We start from the raw sequence: 24,793 nt of genomic DNA, 5'->3' as shown, positions 1-24,793 counted from the left end.
AGAAGCTAATAACTATTGGAAGGATTAAGATTTTTTAATAGAAGTAATTTACAAATCTGTTTAACTTTCCGGAGCCAGTTGATATATATAAAAAAGTTTTTGCCTGGAATACCCCTTTAAAGAGTGATGTGCGCAACACAATACATTTTGCGCAGCAACTGGGAAAACCACACACTTGCACAGCAGGTTTCGCATTGCGCAAAAATATGCGCTAATGATAGGTTCCCCCCTTCAACCCTTAGATAACCACTTTCAATGGCAAAAAATGGTTTATGACCATGGTGAGTTCTCTTATTACACATTGTTGGTATTTAGGGAAACAATTAATGGTTTGCAAAAAATTACTAGGTAACAATGATGTTCTGCTCAGCTCATTATACTATCTGGAGCAGTATTTTCCAACCAGTGTGCCTCCAGCTGTTGCAAAACTACAACTTTCAGCATGCCAGGAAAGCCAACGGCTGTCCTGGCATGGTGGGAAATGTGGTTTTTAAACAGCTGGAGGCACCCTGGTTGGGACACACTTGTCTAAAATATCTCCCTTCCCTGTGAGCTGTGGTATGTTCTGTATGTGACATATTATAGTATTACACAATGTTTTCTTAGGACTGAAATTGTACTTTCATGAATGAATGTGAAAAACATGGAACACGAAGAGGAGAAAAAAAAAATAATTTGGAAACTATTTTTGTTGTACTTGCCTTTTCCAGGACTGGCAGCCAAGAGATGACAAGATGCAGATTCTTCAGACAAAGCCACTCTCCTTCCCGGGCGCATTCCCTAAGTGTTTGTATGGCCAGGTCAGCTTGGCCTTGACCCATTGCAACCTATAAAAAGACTATAATTTTTAGAGAACTTTATGTGGCAAGAAAATCGGTCACTTTATAGAACTTACATGTGACTTTACACTTTAAGAACATTACTTGTAAACAAAAGAAAGATGTTTGCCTTAGGGATACGGGCTAGAAGACCCGGCCACAGGAATGTGACATTCCTGGATCTAATTTGGTATAAAAGTGCTGTCAGCAAATGAAGGACACAGTCCTAGGCTTTTCTCTCAATACAGAGTGAGTTCCATGAGCAGGACGTCACCGTGAACAGTCCTGGATTGCTCGCCATCTCCTAAACCAGTAAAGTTCTGGTATACGGGCAGGAGTGTCCAGCATGTAAATGGCATTATGTGGTATTATAGGACATTGAAGGACTGAAATATGTGACTACTATGGCTGGTATTGATGCTATGGTTGTGGGAATTGTATTACTATTGTGACATTATTTGGGGATTACAGCTGCAGGTACTATAGCTGCCGGGCACTATGGGAGCATTATGGATGTGGAACTATGGTTGTGGTAACTATGACTACTACTAAAGTGGCGGTATGAGTGTGGACACAATGGGGGAGATTTATCATTGCCTTCCAGACATTTTCTTTTTTTGCTGTAATTTTGACAACTTTGGCAAAAGGGACTGGGAAATGCAGTGCTTCATTCTTGACTTTGCAGTTGACACGATTTATAAACTGCGTCTTTTTTTAAAAAAGGCGCAAAAATAATGCGCCAAGTTCAAAAAGAAAAAAAAAACTTAAATTCACACCATTTCTGCCTTGCATTAGAAAAGTGGCATCCTACAGCAAGTTCTGAGGTGATTCTTCATTTGTGCAAAATTTATCAAAGCCAAAAACACAGTAAGTCAATATATCTAATGAGCAGGCCAATGTTAGTAGCCTTAAAGGGGTACTCCGCCCCTAGACATCTTATCCCCTATCCAAAGGATAGGGGATAAGATGTCTGATCGCGGGGGACCCGCCGCTGGGGACCCCCGCAATATAGCATGCAGCACCCACCTGTATCTGCTTCAGTTAGCGCTGGAGGTTCTGGCTCCCGACCAAGGGAACGGAAGATCGTGATGTCACGACTCTGCCCCCGTGTGACATCACGCCCTGCCCCCTCAATGCAAGTGTATGGGAGGGGGCGTGACGCCCCTCCCATAGATCTGCATTGAGGGGGGGCGGGGCATGACATCACACGGGGGCGGAGTCGTGACGTCAAGATCTTCCATCGCCTTGGTCGCGAGGAAATAGCCAGAGAACCTAAAGCGTTTCCGGAAGCAGTTACAGGTGGTTGCTGCGTGCTATATTGCGGGGGTCCCCAGCGGTGGGTCCGCAGCGATCTGACATCTTATCCCCTATCATTTGGATAGGGAATAAGATGTCTAGGGGTGGAGTACCCCTTTAAGTTTGTTTGCTAAAGGACTAGTTAGTGTCTGTTCACCCACCTCACGGTAGTATTCCCTGCCAAGCAGCTACAGGTGGTTGGTGCGTGCTATATTGTGGGGGTCCCCAGCAGCGGGACCCCGGCGATCTGACATCTTATCCCCTATCCTTTGGATAGGGGATAAGATGTCTAGGGGTGGAGTACCCCTTTAAGTTTGTTTGCTAAAGGACTAGTTAGTGTCTGTTCACCCACCTCCCGGTAGCATTCCCTGCCAACTTCGGCACTGGCAAGTTCTTGTAGCTCCTGGGACGGGTCGGCTCCAGGAGATATAATTATTAGAATAGGTTCAATAGCCAGAGTGTCCTTACTGAGAGATTTCAGATTTAGAAGCGCAGGAGACAATTCTTTGAGACCTGTATTAGAAAGAAATTATAATTCACATATTGTAGAAGCAAAACAGCAGAGATAAAAGTGGATCTTCACCAGGCGCGATTACAGCGTTGAATAAAAGTGACTGTATCCGTGGATTCACATCACAAGGTTTATTTAAGCACAATAAACAACGCGTTTCTTGCCCAAAGGGCACATAGCTCCTGTGCAGCGGGCCGCGAGTTTAAGACCAATGCTATAGACAGAAGCTGCCCCTCACAGACTTTCTTATCTATCACTATAGACAGAAGCTGCGCCTTTCAGACTTCCTAATCTACTGCTATAGATAGAAGCTGCACCTCACAGGCTTTCTCCCCTATAGCCAATGGCTGAAACTGTGCCTTACAGACTTTATGCTCTACAACTATAGACTGAAGCTGCACCTTACAGACTTCGTCCTGTATAGCTATAGACTGAAGCAACATCTCACAGACTTCCTGCTCTACAACTATAGGCTAAATCTGCATCTCACAGACTTCCTGCTCTGCAGCTATAGAGTGAAGCTGCACCTCACAAACTTCCTAATCTACAAATTTAGACTGAAGATGCACCTCACAAACTTCCTGCTCTACAGCTGTAGGCTGGATCTGCATCTCAAAGACTTCCTATCCTATAGCTATAGGCTGAAGCTGCCCCTCACAGACTTGCTGCTCTACAGCTATAGACTGAAGCTGCACCTCACAGACTTCCTAATCTACAAATATAGACTGAAGCTGTACCTCACAGACTTTCTGCTCTACAGCTGTAGGCTGGATCTCCACCTCACAGACTTCCTAATCCACAGATATAGGCTGAAGCTGCACCTCACAGACTTAAAGGGGTACTCCGCCCCTAGACATCTTATCCCCTATCCAAAGGATAGGGGATAAGATGTCTGATAGTGGGGGTCCCGCCGCTTGGGACCCCCGCAATATAGCATGCAGCACCCACCTGTTTCTGCTCCGGAAGCGCTGGAGGGTCTGGGTCCCGACCATGGGAACGGAAGTTTGTGACGCCACGACTCCATTGATTCCGGAGCAGAAACAGGTGGGTGCCGCATGGTATATTGCGGGGGGTCCCCAGCAGCGGTACCCCCGCGATCAGACATCTTATCCCCTATCCAAAGATGTCTAGGGGTGGAGTACTCCTTTAATGCTATTTAGCTACTGACTGAAGCTACATCTCAGACTTCCTAATATACAGCTATAGACTAAGGTTGCACCTCACAGACTTCCTGCTCTGTAGCTATAGAATGAAGCTGCATCTCACAGACTCCCTGTTCTAAAGCTATAGGCTGAAACTGCACCTTGGAGTACCGCACAGAAGAAAAATGTATATGAGAGATGGGCCTAATATAGTCAATGGGCGTACATTTTAGTAAATCAGGTGCATGAGCATTAAATGGCCGTCTTACATTCATTTAACATTGGACATAAAATAGGTTTATTTTGAAGTATAATACAGCTTAAGTAACAAGTAAAAAATTATTTGTGAACACTGCCCGAGGACATGCTGCATTCTTTCATCTACTTCTTCGTTAAAGGCAGCTAAATAGAAGTTTCACTTTAATATAGAAGCCAAATTGTCATTTTAGTCCTTTACTCACTACAGGATTGTTACAGTCAGTTCTTCCCTGATATGAAATTCCTTATTACTTGTCCAAGTGTCAATGACCTAAAGGAACTATGGGTTAACTGGAAACTTTCCCTTACTGGTAATGAAGTCCAGACATTGATCTAATAAATCATAATGAAATTCTTTAGTGCATTACAAAGTGAAATCAGCTTTGGAGAGAACAGATCCTCATTACATAAAATGTTTAAAAACAGAATATTAACTCGATTTGGCCTGAAAAGACTGAATCACTTATAATGGATTCCATAAGCTAACATGCTTTTTCCTTCAACTTCTAATTGAATATTTAATTATCAGGGGGAAAAACGGAGATGATTTCCGACAATGATATTACTTCTACACCTTAACCCAGTGTTTCCCAACTAGGGGGCCTCCAGCGGCAGCAAAACTACAACTCCCAGCATGCTCAGACAGCCAAAGGCTGTCTGGGCATGTTGGGAGTTGTAGTTTTGCAACAACTGGAGGCCCCCTGGTTGGGAAATACTGCCGGACGTGGATGATTTTGACCTTAAGAACACAGCAATTTTTCTTTCAACCCTGCCTTTCAAGAGTCAAACCTTTTTATTTTAATCTTACTCTTGATGTAGCATTTTAGTTGTTTTTGGGTGAAAAAAAAACTAAACCCTGTAATTTATATATAAATATTATCTATATATATTATATATATCTACACTGCTCAAAAAAAAATAAAGGGTACACTTAAACAACACAATGTAACTCCAAGTCAATGACACTTCTGTGAAATCACACTGTCCACTCAGGAAGCAACACTGATTGACAATCAATTTCACATGCTGTTGTGTAAATGGAACAGACAACAGGTGGAAATTATAGGAAATTAGCAAGACACCCCCAATAAAGGAGTGGTTCTGCAGGTGGTGACCACAGACCACTTCCCAGTTCCTATGCTTCCTGGCTGATGTTTTGGTCACTTTTGAAGGCTGGCGGTGCTTTCATTCTAGTGGTAGCATGAGACAGAGTCTACAACCCACACAAGTGGCTCAGGTAGTGCAGCTCATCCAGGATGGCAGATCAATGCGAGCTGTGGCAAGAAGATTTTCTGTGTCTGTCAGCGTAGTGTCCAGAGCATGGAGGTGCTACCAGGAGACAGGCCAGTACATCAGGAGACGTAGAAGAGGCCGTAGGAGGGCAACAATACAGCAGTAGGACCGCTACCTCCACCTTTGTGCAAGGAGGAGCAGGAGGAGCACTGCCAGATCCCTGCAAAATTACCTCCAGCAGGCCATAAATGTGCATGTGTCAACTCAAACAGTCAGAAACAGACTCCATGAGGGTGGTATGAGGGCCCGACGTCCACAGGTGGGGGTTGTGCTTACAGCCCCACACCGTGCAGAACGTTTGGCATTTGCCAGAGAACACAAAGATTGGCAAATTCGCCACTGGCGCCCTGTGCTCTTCACATATGAAAGCATGTTCACACTGAGCACATGTGACAGAGTCTGGAGACGCCGTAGAGAACGCTCTGCTGCCTGCATCATCCTCCAGCATGACTGGTTTGACGGTGGGTCAGTAATGGTGTGGGGTTGCATTTCTTTGGGAGGCCGCACAGCCCTCCATGTGCTTGCCAGAGGTAGCCTGACTGTCATTAGGTACAGAGATGTTATCCTCAGACCCCCTTGTGAGACCATATGCTGGTGTGGTTGGCCCTCGGTTCCTCCTAATGCAAGACAATGCTAGACCTCATGTGGCTGGAGTGTGTCAGTAGTTCCTGCAAGAGAAAGGCAATGATGCTATGGACTGGCCCGCCCGTTCCCCAGACCTGAATCTAATTGAGCACATCTGGGACATCATGTCTCGCTCTATCCACCAATGCTACGTTGCACCACAGTCTGTCCAGGAGTTGGCGGATGCTTTAGTCCAGGTCTGGGAGGAAATCCATCAAGAGACCATCCTCCATCTCATCAGGAGCATGCCCAGACATTGTAGGGAGGTCATACGGGCATGTGGAGGCCACACACACTACTGAGCCTCATTTTGACTTGTTTTAAAAACATTACATCAAAGTTGGATCAGCCTGTAGTGTGGTTTCCCACTTTGATTTTGAGTGTGACTCCATATCCAGACCTCCATGGGTTGACAAATTAGATTTACATTGATCATTTTTGTGTGATTTTGTTTTCAGCACATTCAACTATGTTAAGACGAAAGTATTTCATACGATTAGTTCATTCATTCAGATCTAGGATGTGTTATTTTTTTGAGCAGTATACACATATATATAAATGCAAAATCAAAAAATGTTGCGGTATCTTGTAATACCTTTTTTATTGGACTAACAAAATTTTGTAGAGACAAGCTTTCGGGATTCCTCCCTTTATCAAGTCATAAGTAAATCTAAGCTGACAAGCAGAAGCCTCAGGTTACATCTCACAAATATTCAGGGGATAAGACAATAGATGTGGAGAATTCACACTAAGGCCATAGCCCTGCTTGTCCTCTGTGTACAGAGCCCTGCTTGTCCTCAGTGTACAGAGCCCTGCTTGTCCTCAGTGTATAGAGCCCTGCTTGTCCTCAGTGTACAGAACCCTGCTTGTCCTCAGTACACCGAGCCCTGCTTTTCCTCAGTGTCCAGAGCCCTGCTTGTCCTCAGTGTCCAGAGCCCTGCTTGTCCTCAGTCTACAGAGCCCTGCTTGTCCTCAGTCTACAGAGCCCTGCTTGTCCTCAGTGCACAGAGCCCTGCTTGTCCTCAGTGCACAGAGCCCTGCTTGTCCTCAGTGCACAGAGCCCTGCTTGTCCTCAGTGCACAGAGCCCTGCTTGTCCTCAGTGCACAGAGCCCTGCTTGTCCTCAGTGCACAGAGCCCTGCTTGTCCTCAGTGCACAGAGCCCTGCTTGTCCTCAGTGCACAGAGCCCTGCTTGTCCTCAGTGCACAGAGCCCTGCTTGTCCTCAGTGCACAGAGCCCTGCTTGTCCTCAGTGTACAGAGCCCAGCTTGTCCTCAGTGTACAGAGCCAAGCTTGTCCTCAGTGTACAGAACCCTGCTTGTCCTCAGTACACCGAGCCCTGCTTTTCCTCAGTGTCCAGAGCCCTGCTTGTCCTCAGTGTCCAGAGCCCTGCTTGTTCTCAGTGTCCAGAGCCCTGCTTGTCCTCAGTGTCCAGAGCCCTGCTTGTCCTCAGTGCACAGAGCCCTGCTTGTCCTCAGTGCACAGAGCCCTGCTTGTCCTCAGTGTACAGAGCCCTGTCTTTTCTCAGTGTACAGAGCCCTGCTTGTCCTCAGTGTATAGAGCCCTGCTTGTCCTCAGTGTACAGAACCCTGCTTGTCCTCAGTACACCGAGCCCTGCTTTTCCTCAGTGTACAGAGCCCTGCTTGTCCTCAGTGTACAGAACCCTGCTTGTTTCCAGTGAACAGAACCCAGCTTGTCCTCAGTGCACAGGTGACAGAAGAAGCCCCCTTCCCCTAAACATCTACATGCTGATGCTCCAAGAAGCTGATGGCACAGTCAGAATCTTATCAGCAGGGGATCCACAACATGTTTTTTTTTACTTTATCTCCCACCCTGAGAACTTTGACAAATAAAAATATTCATTCAGATACACCCTTTCATTTTTATATGTGCGAACTGGTTTCTAATTTCCCACTATACACACCAAAAATTCATAAAAACATGCCGCACTTCTCAACAAATCTTACCCAAAGTACGACATGCAAACATGGCCATAGCGCTTTGAAGTCTGTCTGGTCGAACAGCTTGTACCACAAGAACCTAAAGAAAGTGGAGAAAACTTTACTTTAACTGGTAAATAACACTGATCTTTCAGCAAAACATTTTTACTTTTCAAAAAGAGTAAATTCATTGAAGTTTGTTATAGATTTTTATTTATTTATTTATTTATTTATTTATTTAAATGTATCTGTGGTGGCCCAGTACAGGAGTTGCCCTCCTGTACCCTTTTCTGTCCTGTGTGGCGGACTCTATTTCAGTGCCCGAGTCCACCTCCATTCTACAAACCCTAAATGGTTAACAATGCTTTGTTATTTATTAATTTGTCTTTCTGATGTTAATATGCCTTTAAATGTTGTTACAAAGTCATGTAACCAGGGAAGGCGTCAGTGACCAGGTGACTTGTGTGGTGACCTATGGGAGTCCCCCAAATTGATCCCTTATATACTTGTGAGGAGCTCGTTCACAGAGTTAAGCCTAAGCTGAGGAGCAGTACAGTCAAGACCTGAGAGTGTCTGGTGTCCTAAGGGAGACCAAGGCCTAACCACGCAGCCACGCTTACATCAACCGATGAAAGTCAAAGTCTAGTCAGTCCTAGTCAAGTCTATCAAGTCTGCTAAACTCAGAGTGGGATTGCATAGTTAAGTCCAAGTCCACTACAAATCCCAGCGAGCGTGCAAGTCTACTAAAGTCACTTGTCATCTCCTTGGGCCTAACTGAGCTGTAAAGACTATTCCATCTGTCTGCCTCAGTAAAGCTGTTGTTGTTCCATAATCTTGCATCGGAGTGATTATTTGCCCCGCGCCTGGCCCAGGAACTAGCGGCCATACCTCGGGTGGAGTAGAGGATTACCGCGCCCTGGCATCACGAACACAAGGGGTTAATGCCATCTGCCCCTAGGGTATTAACATCTGTCCTTCCATACCACCCTCACCACATATCATCTGGCAGTAAATACAATTTCCTTTTTGATGGTAACAAGAGGGTCTGATCACTGAGACCAAGACCCCCCCCCCTCCCCCCCCAGTGATCATAAGAACGGAAGTAAATATGGAGCAGCAGTGCACATGCATTTGCACATAAGTGAGTTACATTCGGAAGTCCCATAGAGAGTGTAAATGGAGTAGCATCTGAGCACAAAACTTGCAGGTCCTTTCACTTGGGGACAATTGGCCTTCATTATAACTAGCTGATTGGTGGGGGTCTGACCATTGGGACCCTGACCAATCAAGAGTCAAATGTTCCACAAACAGCAGTGCACATGTTCACCCGCTGCTTTATTCAAGTCTATGGATCTTCCAAATATAGCAAAGTTAAGCATTTACCAAGTTCAAAAGCCATCATAGAAAATAAATGAAGTTTCAGTCGAGCATGCATGCTGTGGGTCCAATAACTTAAGGGACAAAGGATCTCTGTTTTTGTAATCGGTGGGGATCCCAGCAGTCAGAACCCCAACCATCGGCCATTTTATTACCCTCATTCAGTAGATAGGGGATAACTTGTAATCGTGGGGTAGCTCCTTTAGGGTATGGTCATGCTGTGTTATGAAAAGGGAAGGTTCTTATCATATACAATTTTATGCCACAATAAAAAAATAGGCCTTTTTTCAGATTACAGTGAAAACATGGATGTAAATATGTACGTAAAAAAAAAAGATGATAATTTTTACACAGTGTAACATTATACTAGCAAAAAGTAGACTTGAATCTTCAGATTACTCATGAAATGTTATTTAGTAATATGCTGAAAACATTGCGGAAGTTATTTATTTATTTTGGTGAAGTAAACTTCATTAGTTAAAAAAAAATCCTTTTATTAAATGATACAATAAAAGAGAAAAACACATAGAATTTCTCAGAGAGGAAAGTAAATAAACTATGGTTTTAGTAATTACAGTGTGTAGATGAAATCTAAAAGATGATGAATGTCCGGCCACCATGAGGACTGCGCCAGGGATGATAGGAGAGAGAATAATGGGCTCTTCCTTCCGCACTCATTGTACATTCTCCAAGGTTAACACATATACAATGTTGGCATGGGCCTAGGCTGAATTACGATGCAGGAACCTTTTGGGGTCTTATGAAGGAGAGAATTTTACTTTTACTAAGCAGAACTGGGCAACGATACAAGGGATCAGTAAGAAATGTATGAAGAGATTCAACACACTCAACATAGGTCATCAATAACTGATCTATCACCTGTCACCCCACTGATCAGTTATTGATGTCACCTCACTGATCAGTTATTGATGGCCTATAATGTGTCACCCCACTGATCAGTTATTGATGTCACCCCACCACTGATCAGTTATTGATGGCCTATGTGTCACCCCACTGATCAGTTATTGGTGGCCTATAATGTGTCACCCCACTGATCAGTTATTGATGTCACCCCACTGATCAGTTATTGATGGCCTATGTGTCACCCCACTGATCAGTTATTGATGGCCTATAATGTGTCACCCCACTGATCAGTTATTGATGTCACCCCACTGATCAGTTATTGATGGCCTATGTGTCACCCCACTGATCAGTTATTGATGGCCTATAATGTGTCACCCCACTGATCAGTTATTGATGGCCTATAATGTGTCACCCCACTGATCAGTTATTGATGGCCTATAATGTGTCACCCCACTGATCAGTTATTGATGGCCTATAATGTGTCACCCCACTGATCAGTTATTGATGGCCTATCACGTGTCACCCCACTGATCAGTTATTGATGGCCTATCACCTGTCACCCCACTGATCAGTTATTGATGGCCTATCACCTGTCACCCCACCGATCAGTTATTGATGGCCTATCACCTGTCACCCCACTGATCAGTTATTGATGGCCTATCACCTGTCACCCCACTGATCAGTTATTGATGGCCTATCACCTGTCATCCCACTGATCAGTTATTGATGGCCTATCACCTGTCACCCCACTGATCAGTTATTGATGGCCTATCACCTGTCATCCCACTGATCAGCTGTTTGCCAGAGCTGTGGCACCTGCTAATACAGTGAACAAAGCCAGAGGACACAGATGGCCCCATACATTGTGTAGATGCTGAATAGCACCGACCACAACTTAAACAGCAGCAGATTTTGTAACTGCTTAAATTTGCAATGGGAATCTCGCTCCAAACTCGCTTCTAAATCTGCCCAAGTGAGCCTATCCTGGGGGGGGGGGGGGGGAGTCGTGTAATGATGAATGCAGTTTTGGCCATGGATAACCAATCATTGCAAGTGTCCAAGAGGTGGGCTCTTTGAGTTGAGTGCCCAAAAGTCTTATAGGTACAGACAACAGATCAGCCCCCCTCCCTATAGAGTGACCTCTGCAAAGGTCACTGAGCATGCCCAGACCAGATCCTGTCTATTGTTGCTTATGTCCATGGGACATGCTGGAAAGCATATCTCTAAACACTGTCACAACAGCTCAAGGAAGATGGAAGCCTCCATAATACTGTACCAAGAATGTAAAGAATGAGAATCTGAAGAAACTAGTCTGCGTTAGGTGATTGCAAAGAAATCTATGGGAAGTATATGCTGGAAGTGAATAGTCACTGTATACAGGGAGGATTTCTACAACAGATCGACAAGGAATAGCATGTACCATTTATATGTGTGCAATATGCAGGCAAGCTGAGCCCCAGCACTGATGGGTTTCTGTCTCCTTATAAAAGGTCTCGGCTTTAGACAAACTATTTGTTAAAATTGTCCCCTGAAAATAATATGATGAAAGTATTTCCATAGGGACCACCAGGGATCAACTGCAATATGCAGAGGAATCTGGCAGCCAGTGTTCAATTCCCCTGCAGTGTCATCATAGATGAAATGAAGCTTTACAAGGTGCCCACTGAAATCAATGGGCTGTCTCCATAATTCACTCATGTTCTTGGAGAGAAGATCTACCTAGTCACTCTCTGCTTGGACTAAATGATGGAGCGTACACATGAGGCTCCCCCTATATTAAAACTAGTAGGGTATGCGAATATGTGCTTTCTGTGCCCCCTCATTGAAGGCTTATTTAAACTACACACATCTATCTATCTACTATCTCATATCTATCTCATATCTATCTCTTATCTATCTTATATCTATCTATCTCATATCTATCATTCTATCTAATATATATCTATCTATCTCATATCTATCTATCTCATATCTATCTATCAATCAATCTCACATCTATCAATCAATCTCACATCTATCAATCAATCTCACATCTATCAATCAATCTCACATATCAATCAATCTCACATATCAATCAATCTCACATCTATCTATCAATCTCACATCTATCTATCAATCTCACATCTATCAATCTCACATAGCTATCAATCTCACATCTATATCTATCTATCTATCTCACATCTATCTATCTATCTCATATCTATCTATCTATCTATCTCATATCTATCTATCTATCTATCTATCTATCTCATATCTATCACTCTACACCATAAAAGTAATTCCACAGCACTCAAAAATAGATGAGAAGTGAAGGAGGTTTATTAGCCCGACATAGCTATGATGTCAGGTTAATAAACCTTCTTCATTTTTCATCTATTTTTGAGTGCTGTGGAATAACTTTTTTGGTGTAGATTTCGTTGTGACCCGTGACCTGGGACATTTCTCTGCTGGCATCAGTTGCTTCACATGTGTGGTTGTGCTGCTTTATTGGATATTTTATCCATTTATCTATCTCATATCTATCTATCTATCTATCTATCATAACTATCTCATATCTCTCATATCTATCTAATATCTATCTATCTATCTATCTCATATCTATCTCATATCTATCTATCTATCTCATATCTATCTCATATCTATCTCATATCTATCTATCTATCTCATATCTATCTATCTATCTCATATCTATCTATCTAATATCTATCTATCTCATATCTATCTATCTATCTATCTATCTCATATCTATCTATCTATCTATATCATATCTATCTGTCTATCTATCTATCTCATATCTATCTGTCTATCTATCTATCTCATATCTATCTATCTAATATCTATTTATCTAATATCTATCTCTAAACAGTTGTGAGTTCGACTACTAACAACCTACAAGGAACTGTCAGGAACTGTCCAGAGTAGGAGCAAATCACCATTGCAAACCTCTCCTGCTCTAGGCAGTTCCTGACATGGACAGAGGTGTCAGCAGAGAGCACTGTGGTCAGACTAGAAAGACTACATGACTTCCTACATACAGCAGCTGATAAGTACTGGAAGGATTAAGATTTTTAATAAAAGTAATTTACAAATCTGTTTAACTTTCTGGGCCAGCTTATTTTAAAAAAGTTGTTTTCCACTGGAGTACCCCTTTAAGTCAATTACCCTCCATAACATATTACCTGTTGAAACAAGGACAGCTTCTTGCCAGTGGCGGCTGGGAATTCCTGCTCGCACATGGAGCTCTTGGAGAAATGACTCCAAAGATTAGAGTCTTCCAGATTCAGGCTCTGATACAGAGGGGGCAGAGAGGCCTGTGAGAGGAGACAACAGAGTCACATTTAAGTAGCCAGGATCATATTTTAACCACACGTTGATTTTGATTGAGAAATACATTATTTTCAACAGGAATTAAGAAGAATGTAATAAGAGAGGAAACAAATAAAGAGTCACTAGATGTCTGTTGCAGGCGCGAGAACTACGCGGAGGATAATTAATTGTAGTTTAGACAAATAAGCAGAATTCTCCTTTTTTCCCACCTCATATATTGGCCACTAAGGGAGAGTCCACTGTAAGTGTCCGGAACTTGTCTGGTAATGAGTCATTTTACAATATCGGGTGCACATTAAAATACCTTTAACATGGCCACGGCCCAGGCCCTCTCCTGCTCAATCCAGGATGGGATCTGATCACGGAGACTCTTCTGGGAATCCTTTAAATGCAGTAAAGAAAAAAAAAAAAAAAAGATATAAAAGTAGTTTGTTCTGAAAATGCTGCATTGCAGGAGACCGGATGCTGTGCAAGGCAGCTACAAGGTACTGGCCAACGTTTTAATACCATAAGGGAGCTGACGGGTTCCTTTTAACATTCCCCTAAAAAAAAACATATATTTAAGGGAAACTGATAGCCGGTTCACTTATACCAATACACAGGGTTATAGTGTGGGTCAACCTGAGTATAATGATATACTACTCCAATCCGTGGTTCCGTTTTAGACTTTGAGCCTCTGATGCTAATATGCTCTTTTGCGCAAAGGAGGCGGGAGTCAGCTCTCCAGGCTTCCCTGCCTCTGTCCACTCCGCTGCCATATGCCACCAACCTCTTAATATGCATATCCTCTACAGAACGGTCACGTTTGCAGCCAAGGACAAGATAATTACAGAAACCTTTACCTTATAGTAACCAGTGCAACATAACCATGCTAACAGATAGCTATGTGGTAAGCTTGTGGGGGTATAGGGTATATGGGGTGTAGCTGTGCAGTGATGGAAGGGTGTTGATTTAACCCTTAACTGTCGTGACGCCAGGGTGAGGGCTCCTCTGTATATGCTTGTCCTTTCGCCACCCATCCCAAGAGCGATAGGGAGGTATAATAAATGATTTTCCACAACCGGAGGCTTCAGAAAACTGTTGGAACTTTTACTGCAGGTTTTATGCAGAAACAAGCAGGGACAGTCTTTGTACAATCAGAGTCTATGCGGATCCTGACAGTTGGTTGGGACCTTGTGAGTTTTAAGCTCAGGAGATTGATATGCGCTGTTCCGCTGGATTTAGGGGATTGAGTTTAGGTCCAGCAGTCACGCAGACTTTAGCAGGGAGTTGTAGTATAACTCACGGTTTAGTATTATCAGGCTTCGGCCTGGTCTTGTCTTTGAAAGATGCACGGATCTCTACTCTGCTAGTCCGGAACCCAAGAGAGCGAGGATTGGCTGGCAGCTCCCTTATATGGGCAAGGGCTGGCCTTGAGCTCATTGGTCCATACCATCTGTCAGTCACTTTACAAGGAATTATGGTCTAGACATGTGGCCACACACGTGATCTAGGAAGGTCCTTTAACATACCTTAATAGAATTAACATTAGTCACATGACTTAAGGTCCTGCGACACTATAAACAGAATTAAATATATACAATTAAACATCATAAAATTGAAGAAGGAAAAGGTGACTAGGGGCTATACCACCAGGAGAACCCTACTGGAACGAAGTAACTCTGACTTTGGGGACCACCATACAAGGTATGGTATACCATACGGTACCGGGACACCACATATAGCTGATTTCTAGGTGACAGATTCTCTTTAAGGGTGCGTTCACACTACGCAATTCCCGCGGAATTACACGCAGTGTACTTTTACAACAGTGTTAATGAGTTTCCGCGAGACCCGTTCACACTGAGCAATTTCAGCGAAGTGGAAAATTCCACCGCTGAAATTGCTCCGCACAGAGAATGAACATGTTCATTTTTTGTGCGGAATTCCGGGAGCACTGCATAGCCGTTAATGGAGACGGCGCAGTACCGCGGGTCCTACCGCCGACGGTGGCTGCCAGGCTGAATCTCTGCTCGCTGAATTCCGCAGAGATTCAGCATTCATTCCGCAGTGTGAACGCACCCCTTATGGGTTAATGTTTGCCAACTCTGATTAAGAAGAAGTCCCATGCCTTGAAGTACAGAAAAACTTATCCCCTATCCACAGGATAGGTTTTAGATTGTGGGGGATCTGATATGATACCCATGGTTACATACTTTTATAGTATTGCACTGCTGTTAAAAAATCTCAAACTTCTTCTACACAATCAGTATGTTTAAAATTTTTGACCACCTGTAACTTTCTCATTTTTCAGTATTCAGGGATGTGTGAGGGCTCATTTTTTTGCGCCATGATCTGTAGTTTGTTTTGGTACCAAATTTGCGTATGTTTCTTTTTGATCGCTTTTTATTAAACATTTTTACAGTTTGATGTGACAAAAAAGCAGACATTTTTGACATTTTAGTTTTTTTCACTTTTACGCCACCGTACGGGATCATTAACATTATATTATTATAGTTCGGACATTTACGCATGCTGCAATACAAATATGTTTATTATTTATGTTTTTTTTACGCTTTTTTGTATTAATATGGGGAAAAGAGGTGATTTAAAACTTTATTGGGGTAGTGGCTTTTTCAAATTTTTTTAAAATGTTTTAATACTTTTTTTTTACATTTATTTTACACTTCTTTAGCCCCCATAGAGGACTATTTATAGCAATCATTAGATTGCTAATACTGCTCAGTGCTATGCATAGGGCATAGCACTGATCAGTTTTATCAGCGATCTTCTGCTTGTCTGCTGAAAGGCAGATCAGTACAGAAGACCCTGGGGACCTCCGTCCGCCAACTTGGCTGATCTGACCCCCACGGCAGTGCTGTGGGTAATCAGATCAGCCATTATAAGTGCCGCACTGCCGCAGATGCCGTGATCTATATTGATCATGACATCTGAGGGGTTAACGGCAGACATCAGTGCGATCGCTGATGTCCGCAATTACCGGCGGATCAGTGGCTGACAGCCGCTGGAACCCTCCGGGAATGAAGCGAGCGCATCTCCTGTGCTCGCGTCACAGCGTGCGGTAAAATGTACGGCGCTGTGGGCTGAGTGACACTATGCAGCGCTGTACATTTACGGCGCGTGTCCTTAAGGGGTTAAGAAGAAGGGTTGTAGGAAAAGCCATAATAAAAGAAAATAAATTGATAGAATATTAGAGGGCTTCAAACAGTAAGGATTCTGTAATGGAGGTTTTCCATTGGGTCACAAAGGTCATCGCATCAGCCCAACAGCCCAGATGGCAGATAATTGTGGAATAAGAATTTGTAACGCTTATTTCTCCTGCAGCTACGGGCAAAACTAAGGATAACAATGAGATTAATGGGTGTCAGAGGTCTGGAGCTCTTCTCATCATATGAATGAATGTGTGTTTGTGTGTGTTCGCATGTGTAGCGATTTTCTGGACAAAAGATAAAAAGACTAAAAATGTTTACTTACAGCTTTCTTGAACATGTCTCCAATAATAACCCCGGTGAAGACATCCCACTCCTATACAGTCAGATTACAGGAAACACACGGTCAGTGAATGTATAACCATATCTCATACATGTTTACATGATAATGTGTTGTCTCCCTTTTGAGGAATACGTTTTTTTTATCAAAAACCTGATAAAAAGCTGTATTGCAAAAATGTGGTGTGAACCCAGCGTTCACACCACATTTTTGCAATACAGCTTTTTATCAGGTTTTTGATAAAAAAAAAACGTATTCCTCAAAACCTGACTAAACTGTATCAAAACGTGTGTACAAAGTTTTATCTGTATAAGGTTGAAAACCGTATACGGTTTGAAAAATTATGTCCGGTTGCATCTGTTTTTTAAGAAAAAAAAACTTTACGTTTTGAACTTTTCACTCCATTTTGAATAATGTTTCACTTGTTTGATTGAAATTCCAAGAAAAAAAAACTGTGCACAGTCAAAAACCACAGTCAAAAATGAGCCGACCGGACCGAACGTTTCACTCCGGTCGGCTCATTGAAGTGAATGACATACGGGAGCGCATACGGTCACATACGGGAGCGCGAGGTTTTAGCTCCCTCCTGCCGTATGCGCTCCCGTATGGGACAAAACGTAGTGTGGACCCAGCCTAATACGGTTTTTCACCCGGACCAAAAACCGTGGTAGGCCACGGTTTTCTGTCCAGAAAAAAAAAAGTAAAAACCGTGTGGTTTGAAAAACGGAGACACCCGTATACAATATGGTGCATACGGTTTTGAATGGAAAGTCTATGGGCACAGTTTGCTGTACAGATGCATACGTTTAAAAAAAAATAAATAAAAAAAAACGTATCCAAAAACTGTATAGAAAAATCGTGGTGTGAACCCACCCTAACAGTGGTCTTAAACTGTGGCCCTTCAGATGTTGCAAAACTTCAACTCCCAGCATGCCCGGACAGCTGTTGGCTGTCCGGGCATGCTGGGAGTTGAAGTTTTGCAACATCTGGAGAGGCACAGTTTGAGACCACTGATATATAACATTGCTGTCAGTAGAAGGTAGTACTATAGGGATATTTTTTTTTGTTTTTTAAAGTTGTACTCCGCCCCTGGCATCTTATCCCCTATCCAAAGGGGATGTTAGATAGCCGCAGTCCCGCTGCTGGGGACACCGGGGATCGCCGCTGCAGCACCCCGTTATCATTACTGCACAGAGCGAGTTCGCTCTGTGCGTAATGACGGGCGATACAGGGGCCGGAGCAGTGTGACATCATGGCTACGCCCCTCATGACATCACGGCCCGTCCCCTTAATGCAAGTCTATGGCAGGGGGCCTGACGACCGCCACGCCCCCTTCCCATAGACTTGTATTGACGTAGGCGGGCCGTGACTTCACGAGGGGCGGAGCCTTGACGTAACGATGCTCCGACCCCTGTATCGCCCATCATTACGTGCAGAGAGATCTCGCTCTGCGCAGTAATGATAGCGGGGTGCTGCAGCAGCGATCCCGGGGGTCCCCAGCAGCGGGGCCGCGGCGATCTGACATCTTATCCTCTATCCAAAGGATAGGGGATAAGATGTCTAGGGGCGGAGTACCCCTTTAATATTGCCTTTATTCAACGTTTTCAAGGTAAACAAAAAATTGGCAGTTACAATGATATGTTTGGACAACGACAAACATAAGTGGTGTATACATTAACACTTGAAGGAGTACGGCTCCCCACATGTAAACATAATGCACATAGAAATCACATCCTCCCCACTCGTACTATAGGGATCTTACCTGCGGATATACAGACTAAAATCTGCAGTGTATTACAGTACAATATGAGTAAATGAGATGGTTAGAATCTAATATAAATGCTGTGGACATTGGCCCTCATTAACTATTGCAAACCCGACATGTTTTATCTGGTTGTGCACCAGATTCTGTCGCATTGCGCCAGAAATTCTGTCTGTGCCAGATTTTGCGCCAGAATTGAAAAAACCCAGACTAACTCTCCATTTTGCTAAGAAAAGGGGGTGGGGCCACAGGGAAAAGGGGCACGGTCTCAAAAAAGGGGCGTGTTCCCAACATTTTCACAAAAACCCAACATATTTACGAAGGTTTCCACATAAAATGTGGTGGATTTGAGCTGAGGAAAAAAAGACAGATCAGAACATGTGTAAAAAAAAAAAAAGCAAAGTGTAGGGAAAGTGGAAAATGTAGGGAAACCTTAGTAAATACCGTGGAAAATAAATTGTAGGGAATATAAACCCACAAAGAAACTTACACAACACTCTTAGTAAATAAGGGCCATTGTTTTTGCAGATGTTACAGATTTTCAAATCCGCAATATGCGCAATTTGTAGTAGAGATGCTGCAGCGGATTAAACCATGGTCAGTGCAAAAAGGGTGAAATCCACTGCAGCTCAATCTACAATCTACATGCAAGAAATGTGGAATTTTGGACAGATTTGTGGTGAGATCCAGGTCAGAAATCGCCACTTAGGTTGGTTTTTACATCTGGGTTGTTGGACCCGTTGGGAGAATCCATTCAAATAACAGAACAGGTATCCAGTTATGTTCCAGTAAAATAACAGACACCAGATGGAAACCTGACAGACTCCATTAAAGTCAATGGGGTCTGTCAGGCTCAGTTTGAGGTCAGTCGTGCAGAGCAATTCCCGGCTCAGCTTTCCGGCTGTGAACGGAACCTGCAACAGAGGTCCCGAATAGAGCCCCGATGCAGATGTAAACTTAGCCTTCGGTTATGTTCACACTGAGGAACTGACGAAGAATCATTAAAGGGGTACTCCACTGGCGAGCGTTTGGAACATTTAGTTCCGAACGCTGTGTGCGCACACTGCGGGGATCGGTCAAGTCCCCTCGTGACGTCATGCCACACCCCCTCAAAGCAACTCTATGGAAGGGGGAGTGTCAGCCACCACGCCCCCTCCCACAGACTTGCATTGAGGTGGTGTGACGTAACAAGGAGGCATGGCCGACCCCCGCAGCGCACACAGCGTTCGGAACTAAATGTTACGAACACTGGCCAGTGCAGTACCCCTTTAAGAGAAGGAAATTAAGCTATCTTCTGCTTGGAGCAGAATTTAAATAGGAAATCTGCAGGAGGATCATTACTACAACCACCAATGGGCTGGCTATTAATTCTCCCTTAAAAGATTCTGTGTCGATTCCACTTGAAACTTAATATGTCATCAAAAATAAAGTCCCATTGACTTCTATGGGCTTGTACCCGCAGATTCTGCCAGAAGAAACACGTTCAATCTTCTAGCGGAACAGAATTTTGTGTCGTAATTCCGTCCGCGGAAATTCCTCAGTGTGAGCAGAGCGGTGGAAAGACCATTAAAGTCAATGGAACTTTCATTCCAGGTAGAATTTGCGTGAAATTAGGCAACAAAATTCCTCATTGTGAACCTATACTTACACTGAGTTTAGATTTAGTATTTTCTGTGGACTTTTGGTGCTGGTTCCACACCTCAAATCCACAGTAAATTTTAATACAGTCATGTGAGTGACTCTGTCACATTCACACTCAAAAATAATATTTGCAGTAAAAGCAGGGCTCAAGTCCTACAGGAACGCATGGGAACGGAGTTCCTGCACTTTTTCAACAGCAAGAAGACTGAGAGAGATTTATCAAATCCTATGCAGAGGAGATGTTCACCAGTTCCCCATAGCAACCAATCAGATAACTTCTTGAATTTTTAACAAGGCCTCTGAAAAATAAAAGAAGAGATCTGATTGGTTGCTATGGGCGACTGGCCAACTTTTCCTCTACGTAGGATTTGGAAACATACTTGTCCATACTTTTTTCCCAGGGTTGACCCTCGGCTCCCATCTCGGGCCGCTCCTCCGACAGGGACTTCAAGACAGCGTTGGGCGCTCAGAGGGGACTGCCGGCGGTTTCACGCAATGAATGCGCTTCGTCCGTCCGGACTAAGGATTAAGCATAACAAGCTGATCAGTGGGACCCCCAACAACCATGAGCATGAAGACGCATGAATGTTGTTGGAAACCCACCTATCAGTTTGTGGATAGAAAAGAACATCTTGAGATGGGAATACCCCTTTAAAGGGGTACTCCGGTGGAATATATATTATTATTTTTTTAATCAACTGGTGCCAGAAGGTTAAAACAGGTTTGTAAATTACTTCTGCATAAAAACCATAATCCTTCCAGTACTTATCAGCTGCTGTATACTACAGAGGAAGTTGTATAGTTATTTTCTGTCTGACCACAGTGCTCTCTGCTGCCACCTCTGCCCGTGTCAGGAACTGTCCAGAGTAGAAGCAAATCCCCATAGAAAACCTATTGTACTCTGGACATGGACAGAGGTGTCAGCAGAGAGCACTGTGATCAGACCGAAAAGAACTACACAACTTCCTCTGTAGTACACAGCAGCTGATAAGTACTGGAAGGATTAAGATTTTTAAATAGAAGTGATTTACAAATCTGTTTAACTTTCTGGCACCAGTTGATTTTAAAAAGACACTCTGTAGGGATGTGTTTACACATACAGGAGCTGCTGCATATTTGTGCTGCATAATTTCTGCCACTGATTTTGCTACCCATTGAAGTTAACATTGAAGCACAAATATGCAGCAGATCCTGTATGTGTGAACATGCCCTAAAGGATTTTCTATGGACTAACATAACATCACTATAGTGCCAACCAAAAGGCCAAATTACTGACAGAACCTCTGTGATTCCATCCATGTCCATGATCAGGACTGCCCTGCTGTGGAGACCATAGACATGAAGGATGGTTCTTGTTGCCGGTTAGGTGCAGATTTCAGTCATTTCAGAGTCACATTAACGTCAATTACAAAGATTTACAGCACCGCTCCTTTAATTATGTAAAGAGTTATTATCACCATATAGCACCGCCATGTTTTATATGTATACTGTCAATTATAGAGATAAACTGCAAACAAGCTGAGACGGCACAGTTTGCCATTTCCACAACTAACATTGACCGTCCTCTGAATATGTAGAATATAATGTTAGTATGATAGGATATTCTAGTGGCTACTTACATTCTCCTGAAATATCTCAGGATGCATTCCGCGTACAAAATGCATGGCGAACATCAGCTGATCCGCCTAGAGGGAGGAAAAGAAAAACCATAACTGTATATAACACTGGTTCTTTAACATACAGATGTGTCTTTACTTGAATGGATTTTGTTAATTCAAATTCAAAACAATATTGTGACTCAGTAGTAAAAGCCTCTACATGCTGCAATGCACATCACAACCACTGGGAGGCCACACACAGGCAAATATAGCTTAAATATCTCCTGACAGAGTATCACATATTTAGTCATTTGGAGGTGCACGTTTGGAATATACGGTGTCCATTTTAGGACATCGTCAGTCGTCAGCCGTACCTCCGTCAGGCAAAACAGCGTCCCGCCTCCTCCCTCGGACCAATCTCCGTCAGGTGTCAGCCGCAACTCCCTCCTCCCTCCTTTGTCATCCTAAAGTCTCTCATTCAAAACTGTCATCCCTCAGACGAAAAACCTTCCTGCCGTGTAGCACAGCCGAGTCAGTGTCGGCTCTCTGCTATACGGGTTCTGCTGTACACGCTATTCAATGTCGGCTCTGCTATACAGTGCTGTGCAGCGTCGGCTCTGCTATGCGGCAGGAAGTTCTGAAGGAGAATCGTCTGAGGTATGACAGCGTTTGGATGAGGGCGTTGTGGCTGAAGGATGACAGCGATTGGTCTGAGGGAGGAGGCTGTTTCACCTGACGGAGGACGGAGTTGCGACTGACGCGATTGGTCTGAGGGAGGACGCTGTTTCACATGACGGAGGACGGAGTTGCGACTGACGCGATTGGTCTGAGGGAGGACGCTGTTTCACATGACGGAGGACGGAGTTGCGGCTGACGACTGTTGGCGATTGCTCTGAGGGAGGACGCCATTTCACCTGACAGAAGCTGGAGTTGCAGCTGACGACTGACGGCGATTGGTCTGGGGGAGGACGCTGTTTCACATGACGGACAGAGTTATGTCTGACGAATGACGATGTCCTAAAATGGACACCGTGGGAATATATTCAGAAAAAAAATGTAAAAAAAAACAGATAAGGGCCCAGTCACACAGCTAAATATCTGCCCAGGATATTCTGTGCGTTGCGCAAGAACTGCTTGAACATGCACCATCTCCACAGATGCCAAAGCATGTCTGAGTGGATTTGGCTGAAATAATGAGCAGAAGTTCAGCAGTGTGCACGGTGACCAAACAATCCTATTAAAAACAATGGGAGGCTGCAGCACCAGAACGTCTAAAATTCCATTATGTGAATGGGCCCTAAATGTGTTTAGCTAAGGATATGGGCACGTAAAAGAGATTTCCATTGTGCTCCGGCTTGTTACTACCAAGATTGTACAACGACTGTCAAACATTTTCTTAAAACAGGAAACAAAGGCGCTCCATGTGGAGGATCACACGTGCTGGAATGAAGGGAATACGGAGGGGATACAGGTGGGTCGCTTACCCACTCCGGTTGTGTACCGACATACACAACAATGGACAGCGTGTAGTGAATAATAGAAGTTATCGGGTTCCGTCTGCAGCCTTCCTGATGAAACTTGGGAGGCAGAGCACAACTTCGGAGGTAGCAGGAATTTTCGTAGCGCCACGAAAATTCCTGCTACCTCCGAAGTTGTGCTCTGCCTCCCAAACATTTTCTTAGGACAGGAGAAGACTTAAGCATTCCTGGCTACAGGTCCACAGCTAAAGCTGGTAATACTCCTTCAATAGCTCCATAGAGGTAAGTGGGAGTTGTGTAAACAGTAGTAGTACGAGCTGCTGTGGATATGTCGTCACTCAAAAGCTACATGTGTTACAAAGCTGTGCATATTGGAGTATGTATATATATATATATATATATATATATAACAAAACGGAATGAGTATTTAACTCAGGGAGAGTTCACCACTCCTGGTGTGACAGAGCTTTCAAGGGCCACTAAGCACTCCGCAGGTATTCTGGGTAGGGGAATATGCAAATCAGCTCATTTATCCCCTTTTCAGGCGATGTTCCCTGGTATCAGCTTAGCTCCAGTTACGGAATATAAAAAGCTAATCGGGATTAATGCCAAGCCAGAACTCGAAAGTTCTGGGTTGGCATTAATCCCGATTAGCTTTTTATATATTCCGTAACTGGAGCTAATGCACTGGCTACTGACTAACTCTGGTCAGACTAATAAGAGGGCATCCACATAATTTTACAAGAATTTTTTTTTTTACCTCTGGTTGCCTATAATTTAAAGGAGTACTCCGGTGGAAATTTTTTTTTTTTTTATGAACTGGTGCCAGAAAGTTAAACAGATTTGTAAATGACTGCTATAAAAAAATCTTTACCCTTCCAGTACTTTCTTTTTTGTCTTGTCCACAGTGCTCTCTGCTGACACCTGATGTCCGTATCAGGAATTGTCCAGAGCAGGAGAAAATCCCCATAGCGAACCTATGCTGCTCTGGACAGTTCCTGACACGGACAGAGGTGTCAGCAGAGAGCACTGTGGAAAGGAAACAAAAAGAAATTCAAAAAGAACAGAATTTCCTCTGTAGCATACAGCTGCTAAAAAGTACAGGAAGGGTAAAGATTTTTTAATAGAAGTCATTTACAAATCTGCTTAACTTTCTGGCAATGTTTTCCACCGGAGTACCCCTTTAATAAGGAAGGAAAACTTTGTGAGTTCCACAAAAAAAAAAAAAAAAACTCAATTTGATTCATTACTGAGAATTTTTTTATACGGAGAGAATAACCATATACTACAGCGCTGTATAGAGCATTATATGGCAGCACAATGCTTACAGCTCCACTGTATAGGGTCCTTAGAGACTCTGTGTGTCTTTGTGCAACC

At 43.6% G+C, this 24,793-nt stretch overlaps 1 protein-coding gene across 1 annotated transcript in view; it reads right to left on the bottom strand.

The window, feature by feature from the left end:
• DYNC2H1 (dynein cytoplasmic 2 heavy chain 1) overlaps positions 1-24,793 on the bottom strand; it is a gene marked incomplete in the record, with an annotated part of 465,550 nt that overhangs the window by 221,902 nt on the left and 218,855 nt on the right. Inside the window, 7 exon segments of the mRNA XM_056561585.1 lie at positions 702-827; positions 2,467-2,627; positions 7,908-7,980; positions 13,301-13,432; positions 13,753-13,830; positions 16,923-16,973; positions 21,960-22,025. Of these exon segments, the coding sequence (XP_056417560.1) occupies positions 702-827; positions 2,467-2,627; positions 7,908-7,980; positions 13,301-13,432; positions 13,753-13,830; positions 16,923-16,973; positions 21,960-22,025 (687 nt within the window).

Source organism: Hyla sarda, chromosome 2 (genome assembly GCF_029499605.1).
Source record: "Hyla sarda isolate aHylSar1 chromosome 2, aHylSar1.hap1, whole genome shotgun sequence".
NCBI classification, from domain to species: domain Eukaryota; kingdom Metazoa; phylum Chordata; class Amphibia; order Anura; family Hylidae; genus Hyla; species Hyla sarda.
This window is presented reverse-complemented; position numbering and strand designations above follow the sequence as displayed.